This window comes from Molossus molossus, unplaced genomic scaffold, assembly GCF_014108415.1.
Source record: "Molossus molossus isolate mMolMol1 unplaced genomic scaffold, mMolMol1.p scaffold_m16_p_13, whole genome shotgun sequence".
Classification (NCBI taxonomy): domain Eukaryota; kingdom Metazoa; phylum Chordata; class Mammalia; order Chiroptera; family Molossidae; genus Molossus; species Molossus molossus.
The window spans coordinates 28,322,127-28,345,514 of record NW_023425348.1 but is presented as its reverse complement, the minus strand read 5'-3'; the positions used below and the strand labels follow the sequence as shown (position 1 = coordinate 28,345,514).

Genomic DNA, 23,388 nt, shown 5'->3' with positions numbered 1-23,388 from the left:
TCAGGTCTCATTCTTCTTTTGTGTTTGGGATGAGAGAGTATAATTTATATTAAGACACACACATACAGATAACCTCCCAGAAATTTATTTTGGGTTCTGTTCCAGTCAATGCTCACCCCCCACAGGCAAACATTGCTCTGATTTTTATCACCTTAATGTTTCCTGTTTGGGGACTTTACATAAAATTGTATAGTATGTATACTCTTTCTTATCTTACTTTGTTCAATATAATATTTTGAGATGAATCTATGTGGTTGTGTGTATCAGTAGTTCTTAGTGCTGTGTAGGGTGACTATGCCACACGTGTTTACCCAGGCATCTGCCGGTGGGCATGTGGGCTGTTTCCAGCTTTGGGCTACTCTGGATATTCTTGCACAAATCTTTTTGGGCATACATTTTATTTATTTCATATGCATTTTATTTTTGATTATAGGATGGTTTATGTTTAACTCCATAAAAAACTTTCCAACAGCTCTTGAAAGTGGCTGTGCCATTTTGCATTCTGATGAAAGAAGTGTATGAGAGTTCCAGTTGCTTCACCTCCTGGTCAAATTTAGAATTGTCAGCCTTTTTTATTTTAGTGATTCTAGTGATGTAAGAAGAGCTTAGCACAGTGCTTGGCATACAGTTAGCCCTAAAGAGAGGTTAGCTAGTGTTATTAGCAGAGTAAATGATCCAACATTTTTAATAAAGGTCATCTAAGTGTCTTCTTTCCTATAATCATATCTTATGCTTCTTTTTATTTTAACCCCTCCAAAAACCACAGTATAATAACCTCCGGCATTGACCATGCATCTATAGATCATGTTTAAATAGATGTTCATAAATCTATCAAAGTCCTGTCCTGGCTTTGTAAAGAGGACAGGGCATTGACATCACCAATGTCTCCCACGATAAACAGCAAGTGCTCAAGAAATAGCACAGGTTCGCCTTTCTCCTGCAGCTGCCTAGAGTGGAACTTTCTACCCTCCTTCGCTCTGGGATCTGTGCTGATACCCTGGGGATGACATTCCCTTTGGAGCTGCACAGCCCTGCGGGCCTCAAACTTTGCCAGCCTGACAACAGCAGGTCTCCACCACCAGTACCTTATCTAGTCTGTCACCCTGGGCGTCCCTTCCTGAGCACAGCTTCTCTAGGGGGACATCTGGGGTCTCCACAGGGCTGTGAGTCTGAGCTGGACCGGACACGTGCTGGTCTCTGGGTGGCCGAGCGAGCGCTCCATCACAGCTGCTCCTGAGCCAGCTGCCAAGGGACCCACTCCTTTCGGCAGCGCCTGCACCCCAAGTCCTCCTCTTCCCATATTTCTCTCCGTCCCCCTCCCCGGTTTACTTAATTATCTCCTTTAGCTCCCTCCCTCGCCCACGCGGCTGGGCAGGGAAGAGGCGGCAGGAGCGCCCCGCTCCGCACTGCACCGCTGGCGGCGGCCAGAGGGGGCGGCGCGGTGGCCGGGGCGCCGCGCACGCGGGTCTGAGATGCCCGAGAACGGATCGCTCGCCAACTGCTGCGAGGCGGGCGGGCGGGCCTTGCGCCCAGGATGGCCCGGGGCGGGCGGCGGGCGGCCGTCTGCGAACCTTCGGCCTCCCTGGGTGGCGCCCGCTCTGTCCGCGGTGCTGGTCTTCACCACCGTGGTGGACGTCCTGGGCAACCTGCTGGTCATCCTCTCGGTGCTCAGGAATCGCAAGCTCCGGAACTACGCAGGTGAGCGCCCGGTCCCGGCTCCACAGCCCGCCGCCCTGTCCCTCCTCAGTCCCGGGCTCCTCGTTCGCTCTCTTCTAGCCCAGTCCTCAAGTTGGGTCTTGAAGTCACAGGTTGGGGTGAGTTGCTGCCTTTCCCCGACGTGGGGCTCCGACGCCCGCCTCTGGCGGTTGCTGAGGGCGCACTGGCGAGAGTTGGGGAAAGTTTTCCTGGCACTTTGGCAGGACGCGAGAGCTGTGGGAACCTTGGCGCTCCCATTTGTGCCGGTCCAGATTCGGACCCTCTGGCCCCAGAAATCTCTGGCTCCTTAACACTTCTCACTCTCCCCGGAGCTCTGTGGCTTTAACGCAGTAGGTGCTTGGATGACATTATTGAGACAATGAGTGAATTAATGCAAGCACTCAGGTGGGTCTTGTATCAGGAAGTTATATCCAGGCTTTTGAAGACCTAGTTCCCGCAGAGAGCGCGCAAAAGCAGAAAGCCTGCCCGCTCCGCTTGGATTGAGCTAGATTGCTTTCAGATAGTGTGTGTTATGTTTCTGAGCACAGGGAATTCGTGAGATTAATCTAGGATTAAGACAATGATTTGGCTAAAAAGTGCTGCAATCTTGGAAACATTTTCCCCTTTTCAATCCACTCTCATTTCCATTTTCCCATACTCAGGTCTCCCAGAGAAAGGGAGTATCTAACTCTGGCCCTGGAGGGTCATTGGAGTGTGCTGTCCATTTCTGATTGGGAAGAAGCTCAATGGCCTATTTGTCAATGTGTAATTTCCCAGTTTGGGCCTTAGGAGCAGCTCATATACTGGTGTGAATTAAAATGAAAAGATAACAGCAGAAAGCCGACTATATAGCTCAAACATGCTTTTCATGCAGATTGGCCATTTTTAGTAAATGGCTATGTGTTTACATTTCAGGTGGCCCTGTGACTCTAGGATTTTTATCTAAAGAGCAAGCAAGCAAACAAACAGACAAACAAAAGGGAGCTTCTCTCCGTAATCTGGGAAACAACATGATTAAGAAGTAAGCTTTCTAATTCAGTCCTTTGGGTAGTGGTGGCTAGTATTATCTGGAATATTTCCAAGATACTATTGTGCCCTTAGAGTAGGAGCCTGTGTGTTAGGCAAGAGCAGGTTATGATTAGAAAGCTGTATTTAATATTGTCAATCACATCGTCTATTTGCAGCAGCCACAAACATTCATTTCCCGCACAGGGAGGCAGGGGGCTGTGCCTTCCAGGCTCTGACACTGGCCACTGCTCTCCCTGCCTAATGGGGTGTTTGGAGAAGGCCTGGTGGACTGTGGGCCTGCTCAGGAGGTTGGGCTGCCTGCTACAGGAGAGGTCTGACGGCAGAGTGCTGCTGCTTCTCCGCTCTGCCCTCGTGCTGATCTTTACTGCGCTCCTAGCGGGGGCTCACAGAAACCATATTGATTTGAGAGCAAGGTCTGAGCATGTAATATACATGTTACATTTCTGGCACATCCTCTGTTCTATCCTTCCTGCCTCCTGTTGCGTCTGCTACAGCTCAGCACCAGAAAAATAAATAAATAAATAAATAAATAACACTATATCTAAATGAAATTGATTCCTGACACACTGGTGACTGCTCTAGGCATGCAATTTAACCAGTTCTTGTTTGACGGTTGGCTTTATTAATGATAGTAATGAAAAATCACAGAGTTGACTTTAAACAACGTTGGCAGAGTGAGATTTCAAAAAGTGCTTAAAAACGTAACCTTGGACCTGGCTGGTGTTGCTCAGTGGTTAGAGCATCAGCCCCTGGACCAAACGGTCTTGGGTTTGATTCCTGGTCAAGGGCATGTACCTGATTGCAGGTTCGATCCCAGGCCTGGCCAGGTGCATGTGGGAGGCAACAGATCAATGTGTCCCTCTCACATCGATGTTTCTCTCTCTCTGCCCCCCCCCACCTTCCCTCCCTTCCACTCTTTCAAAAATCAATGGAAAAAATATCCTTGGGTGAGGATTAATAAAAAAAACAAAACCCATTTTGAATAGTTAGCACCCATTCCACAATTAATTGGGCCTTCTCTCTCTTATTTTTTTAATGTTTTTATTGACTTTTTTAGAAAGAGAGGAAGGGAGAGAGAGATAGAAACATCGATGTGAGAGAGAAACAGAGATCAGCTTCCTCCTGCATGTCCCCTACTGGGGATCAAGCCCACAACCTGGGTATGTGACCTGACCAGGAATCGAACCGGGGTCTCTAAGTCTATGGGACAATGTTCAATCCACTGAACCACACCAGCCAGGCAATCAGGCCTTCTCTTATTGAAGAGTTTGGATTTTCTTTAAGAAGCACGTATCTCAGACCTTACTATAATTAAGTCTGGTCCTTTAATTCCTTGGTATTAAAAATATAGAGGTGACAGTGAGAACACATATATTTCTAATAAACCAAGGCACAGAGTCCATGTTAAGGTCATAGCACCTTTTTTAGCAGACGTCAGTGTCCTTTACTTGACTATTACAAACCCAGGTTCTCTGTGGGGCAGACCCTTGTCATTCATAACAGGGATGTTCCTGATAGCAGGGTAGGTGGTGAGAGTAGTTGTCCTTTTCCTTTGCAGTGTCCTGTCGGCCGCTCGTGTTGCTGCACGCGTTGAGTTGGCGTCTGCAGAGATGGAACTAGGGAGAGGCAGACAGGGAGGGTGGGGAAGGCGGCAGACAGACTGGAACACTGAGGCAGCTTAGGTCAGGCCAGGTGTGTGTTCACTCTGCTGTATTCTCGGAGCCTCACACAGCACACACAGCACTGGGCTGGCATCGCGTGCTGCTCAGTGTGTGCTGCCTGGGGACCGATCGCACTTCGGGCTCTCCCGACAGCATCCGAGGCCTTGCCCTGTGCCTGACACTGCTGCTCTTACCCCAAACCAGACCTCACCAAATCAACCCTGTGTTTTGAATATCTCTTCCTTCCCACGCTGTTCTGGAAACTTCCTTTGTCAAGTTCCCTCTCTCTTCTGTATTTTTAACCTCTGCCTCTTTCCCTTAAGTGTGTGTGAGCACATGCATGCACACACACACACACACACACATGTGCACATGCACACAGAGGTCTCCAGTGTTTAAAAGAGAAAAAAATCCTTCTTTGATTTTATGTCTCCTTCTAAATTCCCTTCTCATCCAGACACCCACTGACCACTTCACTGCTTCCCAGTTTCTCCCCGGTGCTCTGGGGTCTGGCCTCCTTGGAAATGCCCCACTGTCCTGTGTGTGACGCTGAGGGCCCCTCTCTCCTGGGGCCTTTCATTCCCTAGGCTTACCTGGTGCTAGTTTTGGAATCTCCTTCCTCTCTTCCTCTCCCAGACGCCTGATCCCTGTGAGTTATTCTTGGTTCCTTCATTCCCCAGATCCTCATGATTTTTACCTTAGAATATTCCTCAAATGTCCCCTTTCTTGTCCTCTCTCCTCTCCATTGCCTCTTGAGCAAACTGCGTCCATAGTTTCCAGATGATGGCTTTCCTGCTCCCTCCTACAGCGGCTGCTACTACTGCCACAGTCACCCCTGCCTTTGGTGACGGCCATCTGTCCACAGACGGACCTCCAACCCCAGAGCAGTGAGCTGCCGCCTCTCGGGCCGTGCGCTCTGGTGCACCCCGTCCCCTTGGGAAGTTCCCTGCCTCTTTCCCGCGAGTGAATATCTCCTTCAAAGCCTCTCCTCAAGTCCCGGAAGGAGTTGTTGATGTGTATCAGTCACTGTCTTCTTCCTCAGGCTTCTACGAGCCCCGTTCGGCCCTCACCTCACTACACTGCTGTTCGTTTTCCTCCCCACTGGGCCGTGAGCTCATTGACAGCAGAGATTTCTATACCATTTCTGTCCACAGAGCCAGGGACATAGTAACCACTGAACACAGCTCTGTCGAAACTAATTGAAAACGGACAGGATACCAGGAAGGCAGTGGGACCGAAGAAATGCATCTTGCTGCCTGGAGTGGGGCAGACCTGCCGCACACTCAGCACCGCTGAGTCAGCACGGCGCTCAGGGAGCTGAGGTACTTTTACACTGAAAGCCCAAGTACTCTCCATTCTTGTTCTGGAGAGCTGACTGGCACCTTCTGCTCACAGGTGAGCCTGCTCCCTGATTGCTGCTGCGTGGCCAGCAGGCTCCAGCTACACAGGGGCCCCCTAAAATTCTGCCCAGGGACTCCTAAGGAGTTGGCCCCTTTAAGCTGCCCCTAAAAGGTGAGCCTGACTAGTCAGCCACACAGAGGAGAGCGGAGAGAAACATTCCTTGCTGTAACTTCAGGATAATCATTAGCAGAGGAGAAAGCGCAACAGCATCCGTCATTCCGGCCCACGGGCACAGCAACCCTAACTTCCCGGGCAACAGTCATGATCCAGGATCCCACCGTGGATTCTTATGCTGCAACTGGGTTAAAGAGGCTGTCAGGAGGTGCTGGTGACCGGACTGGATGCGTGGCCCTTTCTGAGGCATTTTGGTGATTTGTAAGGAGGAGGAGAGCAAAAATTTGACAGTGGAATTGCCCAGGAAAACCTGGAGGACTCGGTTGCTGAACACACAGGTCCTCGTCCACTCTGCACTCTGCGCCATCTTTTCGTGGGAAACGGTGACTCCGTTGCAGGCTTCCTGACGGAATTTCCAGCCTGGCAGGTGTTCTGCATCCCCGGTGAAATGAGAGCAGAGCCCATCATGTGGCCCTCTTTCCCTTGCCCTTCTCTTCCTACTTGGTAATGGAGGGGTAAATGATAAACGAACAGACAGGCTGGCCCTGGACCAAGGCTGTGGGGAGGGCTGGAGGAGCTATTTAGTAGACCCCCAGTCCCTGCCCTCCAGGCACTGAATGGGTAAGATAGAGCCTGCTTCCTGGGCTCTGTCCTACTGCTGACCACTCGTGGAGATGCCGCACGGTGACAGGTGTTTTTTGACCTGCTGAGCTTGCCGGGTTCAGAGTGCTTGTTATCAGTGGAAGACCCAACGGGGCTACCTCGGAGTGCCATCCTGATGTTGCCTGAGTTTTCCCACCTGAATTTCAGTTCTGAATAGCTTATCTAGCCTCTGAGCGAAACCAACACATTTTAAATTCCATAATGACATCTTTAGCCAAATAATCACAAAAGCTCATAATCCTCTTTGATTCCTACCGTGTAGCTCTCCACAGCCCAGGGATATGAAGACTTTCATATCTGACTGACTTTCTTACCCACACCCCCGCCCCCGAAAGTTGGATTCTGTGTTTAGCACGATATACTGCAAAACTGGGAAGACGCTGATGCTGCCCTTTGGTCTTACCAGTTTACATGTTTATTGCTGAAAGAGTAAAAGTTGGGGAGTTGGAACGTCAAGTCCAGAGCCCCAGTTCTGATGGAGTTTATACTCTTTCTTGTTCTTCCTGTGCAACTAATAATGATATACAAACACCAAGCACAAATAATAGCTAACATTACTATGTGCCAGGCACAAGTCTCTCTCGTGTAAAATAAAGAGGGAGAGGGGAAAATCAGCCCTGCACAATCAATCCCCCATCGAAGGGCATGGCCTTCTAAGTCACTTCATTTCTCTCCTTCCCTTGGAGGCAGAACTGACTGAGAAAGCAACCACAGCACGAAAGTTCATTCCTCAACGTTCAACAGATTTGCCCTTGCTAATACCCCTGTGATCTCCTAAATGCCAAACTAAATGGGCATTTTTCTGTTCTTTCTCACTTGGAGACGACCAAGAAACTCTGCACCCTTGCCTTTAATCCACGTGACACTTCTTTTTGCTGGTTTCCTTCTGCTTCTCTTCTTGTTCTTTCTCACTTTCTCTCTCTGTGGCTATAGGCATTTTCCATACTCCAAGCGTTGGATTGTTTATCTGTAAAATGGAAATCACACTATCAACATTAAAGGATTCTGGTGAGAAACATTTGAGTCAATTTGTATAAATGCACATTATGAACTTAAGGATGCTATACCAATTGTTATTTTGTTATTATTACGTATAATTAAGGTAGTAAAATGCTGCTGTAAGAGTCTCCAAGTGATCTCCTTTGATGAGTCTGACAGGATGTTTTGTAATAACATAGCTATTTTTTTTAAATGAATGCGTATGCTGTTAGACATATTTTCTTCTGTTAAATAGTTGAAATATCCCTCATCATATTTTGTTTATACTATTAGCTTGCTTAGTAATTATTTTCTCCTTTAATTAAAGTGAAATTAGATTTCAGCTCAGCCCTTGTATGATCCATTCACATACTCTAGGGTTTTCATAAATAATGTGATTTTGGAGGAAAACAATCCCTGCCCTCAAAGAATTTGGGAATCCAGTTAGGAGCTTATATTACTACAAAAGGCATTGTTTTAGTATTTGTAAGGAAATCAAATTTTTAATAAACAATCTGTTCACAATGATTTCAAATGCCTATCCTTAGAAAGTAATGAAAATATCTCACATTCATTTGGAGATTATTATCATTTCTTATGCCCTTTCTCATACATGATCCTGTTTGAGGGATTCGACTTCTGGGATGAAGGCAGCCTGTGGCAGGGTCTTGGTGATTTTGTCCAGCTTCTTGAATTGTCCTGCCTAAGCAGCCCCAGCCTGGACACTGCCCTAGCCCACGGCAACTTCTTTCTTCCCCGCCGTTCCCCCCTTCTGGTGGCCTTCCCCCCGCTCTCACCACACTGAAGGGCACTGTTTCTGCATCTGCTCCCCAGCAGCACGTTGGCATCTCAATGGCAGGGGCTGTGTCTTTCATCCATCGCTGTGCCCTACCCACGCATGGTAGGTGCTCAGTAAATGTATTACATGTTTGAATAGATGGAAGATAGAAAAAGACCTTAAGGTACAGGAAGTATTCCTGTTAGAAATAATAGACCATCTGTTGACTTGTCTATCATAATCCTCAGCGCATCTTATTTATTTATTTTTCTTTATTGTTTTTAGAGAAAGAGGAAGGGAGAGAGAGAGATAAACCTCGATGAGAGAGAACATCAACTGGCCGGCTTCTACATGCCCCCCACTGGGGATCTGGCCCACAGCCTGGGCATGTGCCCTGACTGGGAATGGAACCGGCCACCTCTTGGTGCCTGGGTTACTGCTCAACCACTGAGCCACACCAGCCGGGCTCAGTGCATCTTATTTGTATTTAGGTTTCTCCTCTGTGAGACCCTGTGCTTTGTAAGGGGAGGGAGTGTGTCTATGCTGCTTACCACGTTTCCCTGAGCCAGTACCTAGCAGATCCTCAGCAATATTTGTTGAGTAAATTACTCAATGACTGTGTATGTCTCCATTGTGTATGTCTTTTAGCTCAGTGACAAGGGACAATTTAAAATCCAACAAAGTCTTCTCCTGGGCATGCAGGGTGGGCACCGTGAAGAGAAGCAAGGGATTGGAGGTGGCTTTGCCTTCCAGCATCCCCCTGTCTGATGAAGACTAGGTCACTCAGCACTCGCTGGTTCTTCCCCAGGCTCCCAGGTCCGCGATGAGAAACAGATTTCCCAGAAAGAAGGAGAGAGGAAGCAAGGAGGGAGAGGGTTGTGCTGTGCGTTTGAATATGGAAGGGAATTACATATTAGTAAGCAAAACCCTGTTGTCTGTGTCTACTAACATGCCCTGTCAGATGGAGGAAAATGGAAATAAGTCACACCAGGACTCATGACATAAATATTCATTAGAAACTTGTGCACGGGGTGATGACCGGCGCTGTGTGCCTCCTGCTTGATTTCTCACCTGTCTGGGGAGGAAATGGATAGAGAACTGTATCTTCCCTTGACGGTCACCCAGCTAGGACCTAACTTCTTACAGATGGGAGACAAAAGCAGGGTTTTATTTGCTTGATTTAGAATGCTGTCAAGACAGCCGGAAGACAGTGTGACATCTGGGCAGATGACTCTACAGCAGGAACAGGTTGCTGTCAGCCTTTAAGAACAGCCAGAGTAATTGAATCACTTTCACGTGGAGCTGAATGTGTTCTCCCGATGATTTACCAGCTGTTTGCCAGCCTTGGGGCATTATTAGGGGCTGAGCCACAGGAACATGGCAGAGCCTGACTGGCTCTCCCGGGGAAACAGCTGGGCGGGCTGGCACCGGCGCCAGCAGCTCTCGACTGTGTCCCCGCGTAGTTACAAGTGCCTGCATCTCATTTGCCACCTAGCAGGGCTGGCGGAGACCAACATTCTGCTGGAAAGAGAGATCTTCCTCGTGCAAACAGCCAGGAGGAGTGTGTGTGAGGAGGGGGAAGGAGGCCTTCAAAGACAAGGAGGGCACCGATGAGGGGACCCTCACAGAGGAGGACGCTCACTAACTCCCGCAAGTCCACGTGGCCAGAAAGTCACCCCAGGGCACTCCCGCTCCCAGGACCACCTCCAAATGTCAAAAGGACATTTAAAATTCAGCCAAAAACAAGGACTCTGGGAGAGGCAACCCCTTGCTCTTTGGGGACCTAGTGAGCTGAGCAGGCTCAGCGACAGCAAGCCATCAGTGGGGGCAGCAGACGGGCTGGAGATTCAGTGAGAAGCAGGAGACCCCGCCGTCCTCCAAGCAAGTCCTCAGGCGGGCGTTTCTTGCCTTGCAGTACCCACAAGAAAGAACATGAGGGGGCTGTACCCCATTAGGTAAGTAGCTTCCCTTACACCGTAGGCTCGAAGGACTCTAGCAGGTCAGTCTGAGGCCGGACTCTCCTTTCATCAGCCTCTGAATGTCTCGAGATGCAGGGCAGCTCACTACCCCACAAACAGTCTAATGTCCAAAGGTCTCTTTCACGATGTCCTGTCTCCCTTGGGCCCGGCCCCAGCTCTCTGCTCTTAGGAGCAGGTAGGTCCTGAGAAACCCCAGGGAGTGAACAGACTTCTGTTGGTTCTGATGGGGTTTACCCCACACCTCTGAGGCCATCCTAGGCACTCAGGAGGGCTGCCTGAGGGTCTTCCAGGCTCCCAAGGGCACAGGGGCTATGTCCTGTGGCAGCTTCCTTGAGATGGGGTGAGAATATTGGCAGGACAGGGGAGGCTGCAGACAGCCCTTTCTCTGCCTCGTGGGCTCATAACTGCAGGTTGGAGTCAACCTCACCTACAGGTCTGACTCGGGGAGCTCCCGGCTGAGCATCCCTTTATCTGAGCCCCCTTGAAGCCAGATCACAGCCGCCTCCCTGATCACTGTGCCCATGTGCCTGACCCTTGGCCCCTGGGGTGGTCCAGCAGCCTCTGGCATGCAGAGCAGTGGGGCGCCAGTGTCCTTGCCCTGGGAGAGTCCCCCGCAAATCCATTCCTCTGCCCTCTGCGTTCAGACACTTTAGGGCTGGCAGCTGGCACTTCACCGCGTGGCAAGAGTCCAGAGGACCTGAAACACTGTTCAGCACCCAGTGTCCCCGAGGGCCTCTGCTGGTGGGAGAGCATATTTCAAGCATATAGTAGATGCTCAGAAAGGACGTCACTTGGTGGACAAAACAGACAGCGTTAGGAGCGCTGCTGCTCACGCCTTGAACTTCACGCTGCCCAGACTTAGAGGGTTGGGTGCTTCCTTCACCGGTCAGTGTTGGTCTTAGGATGCAGGTGCGTTAGAAACAGAGACTGTGTTCTTTTGGATTAAGTCCTGTCCCTTCCGAGGACACTGGCCCAGAACATTCCTAAAGCATGTGATTGATGGCTCTTGAGGTTTTCTGAAGTTCCTTCCGGATGGCTGAGCTTGGGGATACGGGAGAATGTTCTCTATTCGGAGGAGGAAGACAGTTCAGAAAGCCGGGGATGTGTGGGCAACGCTGGGAGGCCCTGGGAGGCTGTGAGCCAGGGAGCACCCACAGCCCTGCCCTCCACGCCAGGTGTGTGCCACATGCCAACACGGCTCCGCGCAGGCCCAGACGAGGCGGAGAGGGGACCACCCGAGCTGATGGTTTCCACTCTCAAAACCTTTCTTCCATTCCACCTGCAAAATGAAATTCACATTTGGAAACATGAATTGAAGACACTCGGAGCCCAGCCCAGTTTGTTCAGTGGTTAGAGCATTGGCCTGCAGACCGAAGAGTCATGGGTTTGATTCCAGTCAAGGGTACGTACCTTGGTTGTGGTTTGGTCCCTGGCCCTGGTCGGGTCATGCGTGAGGCAACCAGTCGATGTGTCTTTCTCACATTTATGTCTCCCCCCCCCCAACTCTATCTGAAGATAAATGGGAAAATGTCCTCGAATGAGGATAAAAAAAAAAAGATACTTGGAAAGTATCCTGTTAACCAGTGGGGAGAAGATGCAGAAGGAAACGGCCAGGCAGGAAGGTGGGCAGATGGAGGGGAGGAGAGGAGGGGAATCCACATTCCTGATTTTCAGATTCTTCTCCCCAGAATGCTTGCCGGAGTCAAATGATCAAAGCCACTGAGCATCTGTGCCCGTCGTGAAAATAGTTACCATTTGTGAGCACCCACTGTGTGCCCAAGCACGATGAGCACAAAGTAAGCATCTTATCCCCATTTCACACGTGAGCACAGGGAGTCTCGGAGAGCCCGAGTCCCTGCTTCAGCCACACATGAGCACAGGGAGTCTCAGAGAGCCCGAGTCCCTGCTTCAGTCACACGTGAGCACGGGGAGTCTCGGAGAGCCCGAGTCCCTGCTTCAGTCACACGTGAGCACAGGGAGTCTCGGAGAGCCCGAGTCCCTGCTTCAGTCACACGTGACCACAGGGAGTCTCGGAGAGCCCGAGTCCCTGCTTCAGTCACACGTGAGCACGGGGAGTCTCGGAGAGCCCGTGTCCCTGCTTCAGTCACACGTGAGCACGGGGAGTCTCGGAGAGCCCGAGTCCCTGCTTCAGTCACACGTGAGCACGGGGAGTCTCGGAGAGCCCGAGTCCCTGCTTCAGTCACACGTGAGCACGGGGAGTCTCGGAGAGCCCGAGTCCCTGCTTCAGTCACACGTGAGCACGGGGAGTCTCGGAGAGCCCGAGTCCCTGCTTCAGTCACACGTGAGCACGGGGAGTCTCGGAGAGCCCGAGTCCCTGCTTCAGCCACACGTGAGCACAGGGAGTCTCGGAGAGCCCGAGTCCCTGCTTCAGTCACAGGTGAGCACAGGGAGTCTCGGAGAGCCCGAGTCCCTGCTTCAGTCACACGTGAGCACGGGGAGTCTCGGAGAGCCCGAGTCCCTGCTTCAGTCACACGTGAGCACAGGGAGTCTCGGAGAGCCTGAGTCCCTGCTTCAGTCACAGGTGAGCACAGGGAGTCTCGGAGAGTCCGAGTCCCTGCTTCAGTCACACGTGAGCACGGGGAGTCTCGGAGAGCCCGAGTCCCTGCTTCAGCCACACGTGAGCACAGGGAGTCTCGGAGAGCCTGAGTCCCTGCTTCAGTCACAGGTGAGCACAGGGAGTCTCGGAGAGCCCGAGTCCCTGCTTCAGTCACACGTGAGCACGGGGAGTCTCGGAGAGCCTGAGTCCCTGCTTCAGCCACACGTGAGCACAGGGAGTCTCGGAGAGCCTGAGTCCCTGCTTCAGTCACAGGTGAGCACAGGGAGTCTCGGAGAGCCCGAGTCCCTGCTTCAGCCACACGTGAGCACAGGGAGTCTCGGAGAGCCTGAGTCCCTGCTTCAGTCACAGGTGAGCACAGGGAGTCTCGGAGAGTCCGAGTCCCTGCTTCAGTCACACGTGAGCACGGGGAGTCTCGGAGAGCCCGAGTCCCTGCTTCAGCCACACGTGAGCACAGGGAGTCTCGGAGAGTCCGAGTCCCTGCTTCAGTCACACGTGAGCACGGGGAGTCTCGGAGAGCCCGAGTCCCTGCTTCAGCCACACGTGAGCACAGGGAGTCTCGGAGAGCCCGAGTCCCTGCTTCAGCCACACGTGAGCACAGGGAGTCTCGGAGAGCCCGAGTCCCTGCTTCAGTCACACGTGAGCACAGGGAGTCTCGGAGAGCCCGAGTCCCTGCTTCAGTCACACGTGAGCACGGGGAGTCTCGGAGAGCCCGAGTCCCTGCTTCAGCCACACGTGAGCACAGGGAGTCTCATAGAACCTGAGTCCCTGCTTCAGTCACACGTGAGCACAGGGAGTCTCGGAGAGTCCGAGTCCCTGCTTCAGTCACACGTGAGCACAGGGAGTCTCGGAGAGCCCGAGTCCCTGCTTCAGTCACACGTGAGCACGGGGAGTCTCAGAGAGCCCGAGTCCCTGCTTCAGTCACACGTGAGCACAGGGAGTCTCGGAGAGCCCGAGTCCCTGCTTCAGTCACATGTGAGCACGGGGAGTCTCAGAGAGCCCGAGTCCCTGCTTCAGTCACACGTGAGCACAGGGAGTCTCAGAGAACCTGAGTCCCTGCTTCAGTCACAGGTGAGCACAGGGAGTCTCGGAGAGCCTGAGTACCTGCTTCAGTCACACGTGAGCACAGGGAGTCTCGGAGAGCCCGAGTCCCTGCTTCAGTCACAGGTGAGCACGGGGAGTCTCGGAGAGTCCGAGTCCCTGCTTCAGTCACACGTGAGCACGGGGAGTCTCGGAGAGCCCGAGTCCCTGCTTCAGCCACACGTGAGCACAGGGAGTCTCGGAGAGCCCGAGTCCCTGCTTCAGTCACAGGTGAGCACAGGGAGTCTCGGAGAGTCCGAGTCCCTGCTTCAGTCACACGTGAGCACAGGGAGTCTCGGAGAGCCCGAGTCCCTGCTTCAGCCACACGTGAGCACAGGGAGTCTCGGAGAGCCTGAGTCCCTGCTTCAGTCACAGGTGAGCACGGGGAGTCTCGGAGAGCCCGAGTCCCTGCTTCAGTCACACGTGAGCACGGGGAGTCTCGGAGAGCCCGAGTCCCTGCTTCAGTCACACGTGAGCACGGGGAGTCTCGGAGAGCCCGAGTCCCTGCTTCAGTCACACGTGAGCACGGGGAGTCTCAGAGAGCCCGAGTCCCTGCTTCAGTCACACGTGAGCACGGGGAGTCTCAGAGAGCCCGAGTCCCTGCTTCAGTCACACGTGAGCACGGGGAGTCTCGGAGAGCCCGAGTCCCTGCTTCAGTCACACGTGAGCACGGGGAGTCTCGGAGAGTCCGAGTCCCTGCTTCAGTCACATGTGAGCACGGGGAGTCTCGGAGAGCCTGAGTCCCTGCTTCAGTCACACGTGAGCACGGGGAGTCTCGGAGAGTCCGAGTCCCTGCTTCAGTCACATGTGAGCACGGGGAGTCTCGGAGAGCCTGAGTCCCTGCTTCAGCCACACGTGAGCACGGGGAGTCTCGGAGAGTCCGAGTCCCTGCTTCAGTCACATGTGAGCACGGGGAGTCTCGGAGAGCCTGAGTCCCTGCTTCAGTCACACGTGAGCACGGGGAGTCTCGGAGAGTCCGAGTCCCTGCTTCAGTCACACGTGAGCACGGGGAGTCTCGGAGAGCCTGAGTCCCTGCTTCAGTCACACGTGAGCACGGGGAGTCTCGGAGAGTCCGAGTCCCTGCTTCAGCCACACGTGAGCACGGGGAGTCTCGGAGAGTCCGAGTCCCTGCTTCAGTCACATGTGAGCACGGGGAGTCTCGGAGAGTCCGAGTCCCTGCTTCAGTCACACGTGAGCACAGAGAGTCTCGGAGAGCCTGAGTCCCTGCTTCAGTCACACGTGAGCACAGGGAGTCTCGGAGAGCCTGAGTCCCTGCTTCAGCCACACAGTGAGCAGCAGAGACGCAGGTGGAGCCCTGAGACCTGTGTCTCTAAACGTCGCTTGGTTTCCACTCCTGATACGAACAGTAACTCAGTTATTTTCAAGTGACTGGAGAAGGAACAGAATAGAAATCTCGGGGTCCTGTGCTGACTCTTGCTTCCTGTTTCCTGTTCCAGGTAACTTGTTCTTGGTGAGTCTGGCGTTGGCTGACCTGGTGGTGGCCTTGTACCCCTACCCACTGATCCTCATGGCCATCTTCCACGACGGCTGGGCCCTGGGGGAGGCGCACTGCAAGGCGAGCGCCTTTGTGATGGGCCTGAGCGTCATCTGCTCCGTCTTCAACATCACTGCCATCGCCATTAACCGCTACTGCTACGTCTGCCACAGTGTGGCCTACCCCCGGATCTATGGGCACTGGTACACCCCCCTCTATGTCTGCCTCATCTGGCTCCTCACCGTGGTGGCCTTGGTGCCCAACTTTTTCACAGGGTCCCTGGATTATGACCCACGCATCTACTCCTGCACCTTCATCCAGACGGCCAGTGCCCACTACACGGTGGCAGTGGTGGTCATCCACTTCCTCCTCCCCATGGCTGTCGTGTCCTACTGTTACCTGCGCATCTGGGTGCTGGTGGTCCGGGCCCGCAGGAAGGCCAGGTCGGAGAGCAGGCTGCACCTGAGGCCCAGTGACATCCGGAGCTTTCTGACCATGTTCGTGGTGTTTGTGATTTTTGCCATCTGCTGGGCCCCGCTGAACTGCATCGGCCTCGTGGTGGCCATCAACCCAGAGGAAATAGCTCCTCGTGTTCCAGAAGGGCTCTTCGTCACGAGCTACTTCCTGGCCTACTTCAACAGCTGCCTCAATGCCATCATCTACGGGCTCCTGAACCAGAACTTCCGCAGGGAATACAAGAAGATTGTCTTGGTCCTCTGGAGCCCGTGGTTCTGCTTCCAGGCCGCTCCCAGGGGCAGCCACGCCGAGCGGCAGCAGGGCCAGGCTCTACCTACTGTGAGTGCCCAGCACCCTATCCAGGGAGACACGCTCGAGCCTGGATCTGAGACAGCGGCCAGGCGGCAAACTCAGAGCCGGTAGGAGGGAATCTGCTCCAAGGGTGAGATCGGACAGCTTGCTGAGCCATCCTGCTCGCGTGACGGCATGTGGCTTGTGGAACCTCATCCTGTGGACACGAAGCTTGTCTGCACCCTTGGTTCAGGCTGGTCAGGGGACACCCACGGGTCTCGGGGGCCGTGTCCCAGTGAGTGTGGCCCTGGAGCTGGCAGACACTCTCTCGGTGGTGCATTTGGGGCTTGACACGTTCAAGGTCCAAGGAAGGAAGGGGCAGAAGAAGGAAAGGCCCGGGCAGAAGAAGCCAATTCTTTTCCCTGGGCTGCCTCTCAACCCCCCGCTTCAGCCTCCTTGCTGCTTTCTTCTCCCCCTCGGGGGCAGGAACGGACGTCTGCCTGTTAGCAGGAATGACAGAGCAGGCTGTGCAGTGCTGGGAGGTGGGTAGCTGTGCGGGGGCATCGGGGCTGGAGTGGGTGCAGAGGGCAAGCAGCCCACACTCTCCCCCACTGACCTTCTCCACACGTACATGCATGCATACACCTGCACACACGCCATCACAGGTACACTGTGCATGCCAACACATCACACTATGTGTGATCTGTATGTATGTACATGTCACACTATACACATACACACACCACAGGAGCGCTACACAAAAGCGCTCGGAGCACAGTCTGCCTGCCTCCCTTCCCTGGTCTACGAGTTCAGTTGTGTGACTTGGGCAAGTCCCCTGACTTCTGTATTTCTGTTACTCATCTTAAAATGGGGTCATCCCAGTGCCTCTCAGGATTGTCATGAGGATTCCCTGGGATAATTCCGACGACGAGCTGAGGACGATGCCTGACACATGGCTAGCACTGAGCAATGCTTAGTTTTTAGTTATTCTAACTACATAAATGAAAGATAACCTTGAAGGAGAGAAGAAACCGCACACACAACTAGAGAAAGGAATGTGAGGGAAGAGAAAGGGAAGATGTGTGCGGAAGAGGGGTCAGGGCAGCTCCCCCCAACTTCTTCCTGACGCTGGTGTGTCTGGACTTTCCCTTGCAGACAGCACAGGTCTTCACACAGCACCGGCAGGATTACCTGCCTTTTTCCCTTCCACAAACACCAACCGAGTGCCAGGCCCAGCAGGAGAATCAGAGGCATGTTGTCTGCCCTCTGGGAGGCCGCCGTTTGTGAACAAATGACGTCCGCTAACATTCACTGGGCGTTGGCTTCGTATGGGGCACTGTGGTAAATGCTTGGTATGTATTATTTCACTTAATCCTTATCAAATTCTTTGAGAAGATAGTCTTATCCATATTTTTAGTAAGAAACTGGATCTCAAAGAGGTGAAATGATTCCTGAGTTCACAGAGCTGTTGAATTCAAAGCTAAGTGTGGAACCCAAGTCTGTCTAATGGCAGCACAGACTTTGCCCACCTCCTCCCTATACTCATACCTTAGAATGTGTGGCAGCACCCAGCCAGTGTGGCTCAGGGGATTGAACATCCTCCCATGGACTGAGGGTCCCGGTTCAATTCCCAGTCAGGGCACATGCCCAGGTGGAGGGCCAGATCGCCAGCAGGGGGCGTGCAGGAGGCAGCTGATTGATATTTCTCTCTCACATGGATGTTTCAATCTCTCTCTCCCTTTCTCTCTCTCTAAAAAATCAACAATAAAAAAAAAAAAACATACTAAAACTAAAAACAATGTGTGGCAGCAACAAGGTGAAGTGGGGTAAGTACCCCAAATGTATAAGATGCCTGGGGGCTCCAAAGAGAGAGAGGCATTCCCTCGGCCAGCCGGCTGCTTCCGGAAGGAAGCACCCAGAGGCTGATCTCTCAGCACTGTGCTGGATGCTCTCCCTCCTCAACACGAGGAATAAGGCTGGTGCTGCGCTCGGTCACCTTGTCACCTTGTTAAACGTTAGCCAATGCTGTTGGAAAGGGTTTCCATGGAAAGGGTTTCCAGGGTGGAAATCTGGGCAAGGCCCGAGGAATCCGATTCAGCCCCTGGAGGTCAGGGCCAAACTGTTAGGAATGCAGATGCTCCAGCCCTGGTTGCCGACACTTGGGATCCAGTTGCTGGGTGTGGAGAGTACTACCCAGCAAGGCCTCCCAGCTCAAACCTCAGCCTGAGAGACACATGAGGCCTAAGGCTTTTCCTTGAGCTGTGACCCTTTTTCCTGACTCTGGGCAGAGCCTGAGCAGACCAGGTCAGGCATATGTTTGCTCTCTGTCTTCTCTGCCAACTTCAGGGATTTGCCTTTCACTCCTGATGTGGAGGTAACAGGGCCTCCTACTCCCCTTATTCCTAGCCTTGAGCTGAGTGGCTCAATAAATGCTGATTGGAGGAACAAAAGCTTTCTTCAGTTTCCTGGTTTGCCAGAACTCAGCACTGACAATCCACTCACTGGGACCATTTTTGTTTCCACAGGTTTTTGATGATGACCCAGGAGCTGAGAGGAGGAAGGGCCATGGGGAAAACCTGGGACCTCCATCGGTCATGTACATACTCACGTGGAATGGCCCTGATTTTAAATAAAGACAATTTTGCTATAATAGTATGGGAACTCTATCCATCTTCTGATTCCTTGACTCTGGACAGTTCATCTGAAGGTACCACCTTGCAACCTTCCTCTCCATCTGTATCCATTTGCTGGGGCTGTCATAAAAAGTACCACAGAGTGGGTGCTTCATCAAGAGAAAGTCCTGTAGTTCTGCCTTCAGAATGTTCAAAGCTGGCATTGAACAGACTCTGACTAAAGTCGCAGCAAAGGCTAGCCCCAGGTCACTACAGCTTAGACTGAGGCAGACCCCCCAATCCACAAGAAGCCTGACAGGAGAAGGAATTCCTGGGAATAAATGTATTCTATTTCTGTTTTGACTGTTCTTTTTACAAAGTGGCTGGCATACAATAAAAACGCAATTATGAGACATGCAAAGAGGAAAGAGAATGTGACCCACGGACAAGAGAAGAATCATCAATAGAAGAAGACCCAGAGATGGTGCAAACGTTGGAATTAGGAGATAAGGACTTTAAAATAACTTTGAAAAATATGCTAAAGGTTATAGTTGAAAAGGTGGACAACATGTGTGACAGTGAATTTTAGTGTAGACATGAAATCTATGGGAATGTATAAAAAGGAGGTAGTTTAAATGAAAAAATGTAATATCAGATATCAAAAGTTTATTTCAAGTGCTTAAAAGAACACTGGATAGAGCAAAGAAAAGGAAACAAAGCAAAATTGGTAAAGAGAAGAAGTATGGGGAAAATTCGCATGAAAACAGGTTCCAACCTCTAAGAGGGTCTTCCTAGTGGAGTCACACAGGGAACAAGTATTCCAGCAACAAACTGTGACAACAGAATGAAGTGTTACCGACCAGAGAATCTGACCTGAGCCTAGGTGTCCAGGAATTTATCACACAGGCACCCTCTGCCTAGCATGTACCAGAAGCCAGGAGTCCCAAAGCAAGCTGGTGTTCATCACAAACTGCATTATTTGCATAAATAGTTTATGTTCAGTGAGCCACTTTGATCAGTCCCAGAATGGCGGAAACTCTCCTGAAATCCAAGTTCCCAGATGCCACCAAGGCCAACCTCACAGGCAGGCCTTTCTACGGATGGCAGGCACAGACCTGCTATGTTCACTCTTTTCTGTACCTTCCATATTGCAAATTAAATATACACTTCCAAATATCTGTGGTCGAAGGAAAATCACAAAGAATAAAATATTTTTCAGTGGGGCAATGGAAAAGACTATAGTGATCGAGTTCTCTGTTTCCTCTTTTAGAAAAATCTCAAGCTGACAAATTATAATCATATCTGAAGTGCACTCACAGAGCATCAGTGCAGTTTGTTTTATGGTGGTCAGGTAGAAGCTTGGAGATCAACAGGCCACCTGAAATGCTCTTGGACCAGATCAAAATATGCCTGATGAGTGACCCCACTCTGAAGCTAGGTCGACAGAGGGCCTGGGGAAATGAAGCCATCTGCCACTGACCTGCGTCAGGCGGCCAGTGTGCACAGCCAAATGACAGGCCCGGTATAAGAGAGAGATGGTGCCCTGGCCAGTTTTGCTCAGTGGTTAGATTGTTGGCCTCCAGACCAAAGAGTCACAGGTTCAATCCTGGCTCTGGTCAGGTTGTACGGGAAGCAACCAGTTGATGTGGCTCTATCACGTCGAAGTTTCTTTCTGTCTCTCTCCCCCCCGACCCCCTCCTACTCTATCTCATCATAAATAGAAAAATATCCTTGGGTGAGGAATAAAAAAAGAGAGAGAGGGATGGTGGTGTTGATTTGCTATGTGCCAAGGCAGCTGCCACACGTGGACCTGTCGTGGACTGCCTCGCCTGTGTCAGCACTGGGCATGGTGTTTGCCAGGGAGAGGGGAGTGCAGACAGGAGTCACACTTGGTTCTGACAGTGCACAGTCCCATGGGGAGGGACTTCTAATGTACAGAGACAACTCTTCTCGGCTTTCCTGCTGGAACCCTGGCTGTGGCTGAGAGGGGCAGTGATGTGAAGGAGAGGAGGAGAGAATCAGCAATAGTGACAAGGACATTTGTCATTGACTGCTGTGGGGCAGGCCCTATGCAAGCGCTTTCTGCTCATCACCACTTTTATCATTTCCGTAGATCAGTTGTTGTTGCCATTATATGGAGGAATACAGGGACACTCAAGTTCAGTAACTTGCCTAAATGTATGCATGGATCCGCCTAACAGTGCATGTGGGAGAATCGGCTGTCTCTCCAAGCCCCATCCATAAAGCAGAACAGTCACGTCTGCCCGCCAGTGTGGGAGTTTGTCTTAGACGAGACCAGTTAGACACTCATTCATTACCAGATGGTGTGTGGCTGCTGAGAATAATGTCTGAATCACAGAAAGCCCCACTGTATAAATATTTCATAATGTACCACTTCGTTTGACAGGCACCCCGACAGTGGTATCAGTTTAGATGGCCTCACAGCCAGCAATTTTTTTTTCCTTGGAAATATCCTCAACTTTGCTTCATCATTCAATTAGACTATCTCCGTGGGGGGCTCTTTCTGTCCAGAAACCCTCTAATCAGGAGTAATTACTCTTGAATGGCCACAGGTGCACAACAGTGTTTGAATTGCACATCAAAGTTAAGGAAAAGAAACTTATTCATGCTTGACCAAGATGCAGTTTCCAAACCAGGTCCTGTATCACCATCGCCCCCAGATGGAGGCTGCTCCGCAGTGGGTGATGGATGCACTCTAAGGAAGGCATGTACCAGGAAAACTCCTCTTGATTGGGGCATGAAAATCCTCTGCCCTCATGTTCCTTGACTATTTGTTTTCCTTAGTCCAGATTGCAAATCTGTTATTTTCTTCTTCATCCCGCGAAGAGAAGGCTGAAGTCCACTCCCGGAGTGGCGCGACCCCTAGGTATGAACGCAGATCGCCACTGTGCATACGCTCCCAGCATCGCTCTCATGAACAATGCCCCGCCTTGGCCAGGAGGAGAAAGCAGGTGAGATGTACAGGTTGCCAGCAACGAAGCCCGCTGGGGAAGCTTTCTGGAGAAGTGTGGAGTTCCAGGCTGTAGTGAGCCCTACCGCCTTGCAGAACATTGGCTGTTTCTCCTTAGCTGCAATAGCAGGGTTGAGTAGGATAACTAAATACTTTAGAAGTGAAAGCAAGAACTGTTTGTGATCATGTGAAGACAACAGGTGCAAATCAGGCCATCCCGGGTACAGTGGGACCTGTGGTTTCCCCGGGTTTAAGGAAAACAAAGTAATACAAGGAAAAGATGCAAGAAAACTTGGAGATGACATCTGTCAGAACCAGAAACAGTTAGGTTAGTTTCTGTCTATGTGAGGTCAAATGTGTATGAGAAACAAAATAGAATTCAACCCATTCATGGTTTAAACAGAAATACTTTTGTAAATGCCTCCCCCGCCCCCAGCCCCACCCCAGAAGGCAACGTAATAATGTCTGTGGAGGGCTCAGATGACCCAGAGGAAGTGCTCACCAGTGTAAGCAAAGGTGGGGGAGGAGAGGGAGGAACAGCATCAGCACTGTGCTGTGGGAGAAGAGGTGGAGGCCTCTCCACGGACCACGGCAGGTCAACATGAGCAATCTGGTCACTCGAGGAAGGAGCAGGAACTCGAGGATGGGGCAGGCTGCTAGGGAGTGGAGGTGGAGGTGCCATGGGTCCCTTTGAAATATGGGTTTGCAAATTCAGCCTCCAAGACAGCGTGATATGGAGGTCAAACAGATCTGAAATTCAATACTGACCTGTCACTTTCTTCCTGGTGTGAAGCACCCAGGCTCCTTCTCTGTGAACCGTGGAGACAATAGCCACCTCTTCTGTCGTGGGGAGGGTTGAACGACTGTGTGAATCAAGTGCCTGGCACCAGGCCTGGCACAAAGTAGTTGTCCCGTCCTTAGACCTTCATAGATCACGAGGAAAACTGGTAGGCAAGACTGAGGGAAAACACGTGCTTCATTTACACTCTCTTTTAAAACCAGGTCTTTGTTTGATTTTAAAACACTGAGCACACAACTTAGAAAGCCAACAGAATTGAAAGTACACTAAACCTTAAGCACCATGCATTGATTTCTATTTGAGTCCTTGTCACAGACTTCGGTAGAGAGCACCTTTGTCACCCACACCCCTCCTCTTGACTTGGAGGCCACCCCTCCCACCCCTCCTCAGGGTCCTCCCAGCTCTGCAGGCCTCAGGGTGAGGTATGAGGCGTGACAGGGGTTCACGGACACAGCATAGTTCAGGGGTTGGAAATGAGTGGGAAGGGCCAGGACCTAGCAGAAAGTTTACTTTTTAGGGTTCAAGAGCTATGTGATCAGGGGGTGACAGGGCCCAAGTTATGTGTTGGCAAAAATAATCTGAGAGCCCAGCCAGTGTGGCTCAGTGGTTGAGCATCGACCCCTGAACCAAGAGGTCGCCAGTTTGATTCCTGGTCAGGGCACATGCCCAGGTTGATGGCCCGATCCTCAGTGAGGAGCATACAGAAGGCGGCCAATCAATGTTCTCTCTCATCAATGTTTCTCTCTCCCTCTTCCTTCCCCTCTCTCTAGAATCAATAAAGAAAAAATTTTTTAAATAATAATAATCTGAG

General features: G+C 51.6%; 1 protein-coding gene across 1 annotated transcript; it reads left to right on the top strand.

The window, feature by feature from the left end:
* Nucleotides 1-1,472: 1,472 nt before the first annotated feature.
* Nucleotides 1,473-16,327, top strand: MTNR1B (melatonin receptor 1B). Its single transcript, XM_036258304.1, has 2 exons — nt 1,473-1,698; nt 15,411-16,327. The coding sequence occupies exons 1-2, from the start codon at nt 1,473-1,475 to the stop codon at nt 16,325-16,327; spliced, it is 1,143 nt and encodes a 380-aa protein (XP_036114197.1).
* The last annotated feature ends 7,061 nt before the right edge of the window (nt 16,328-23,388 follow it).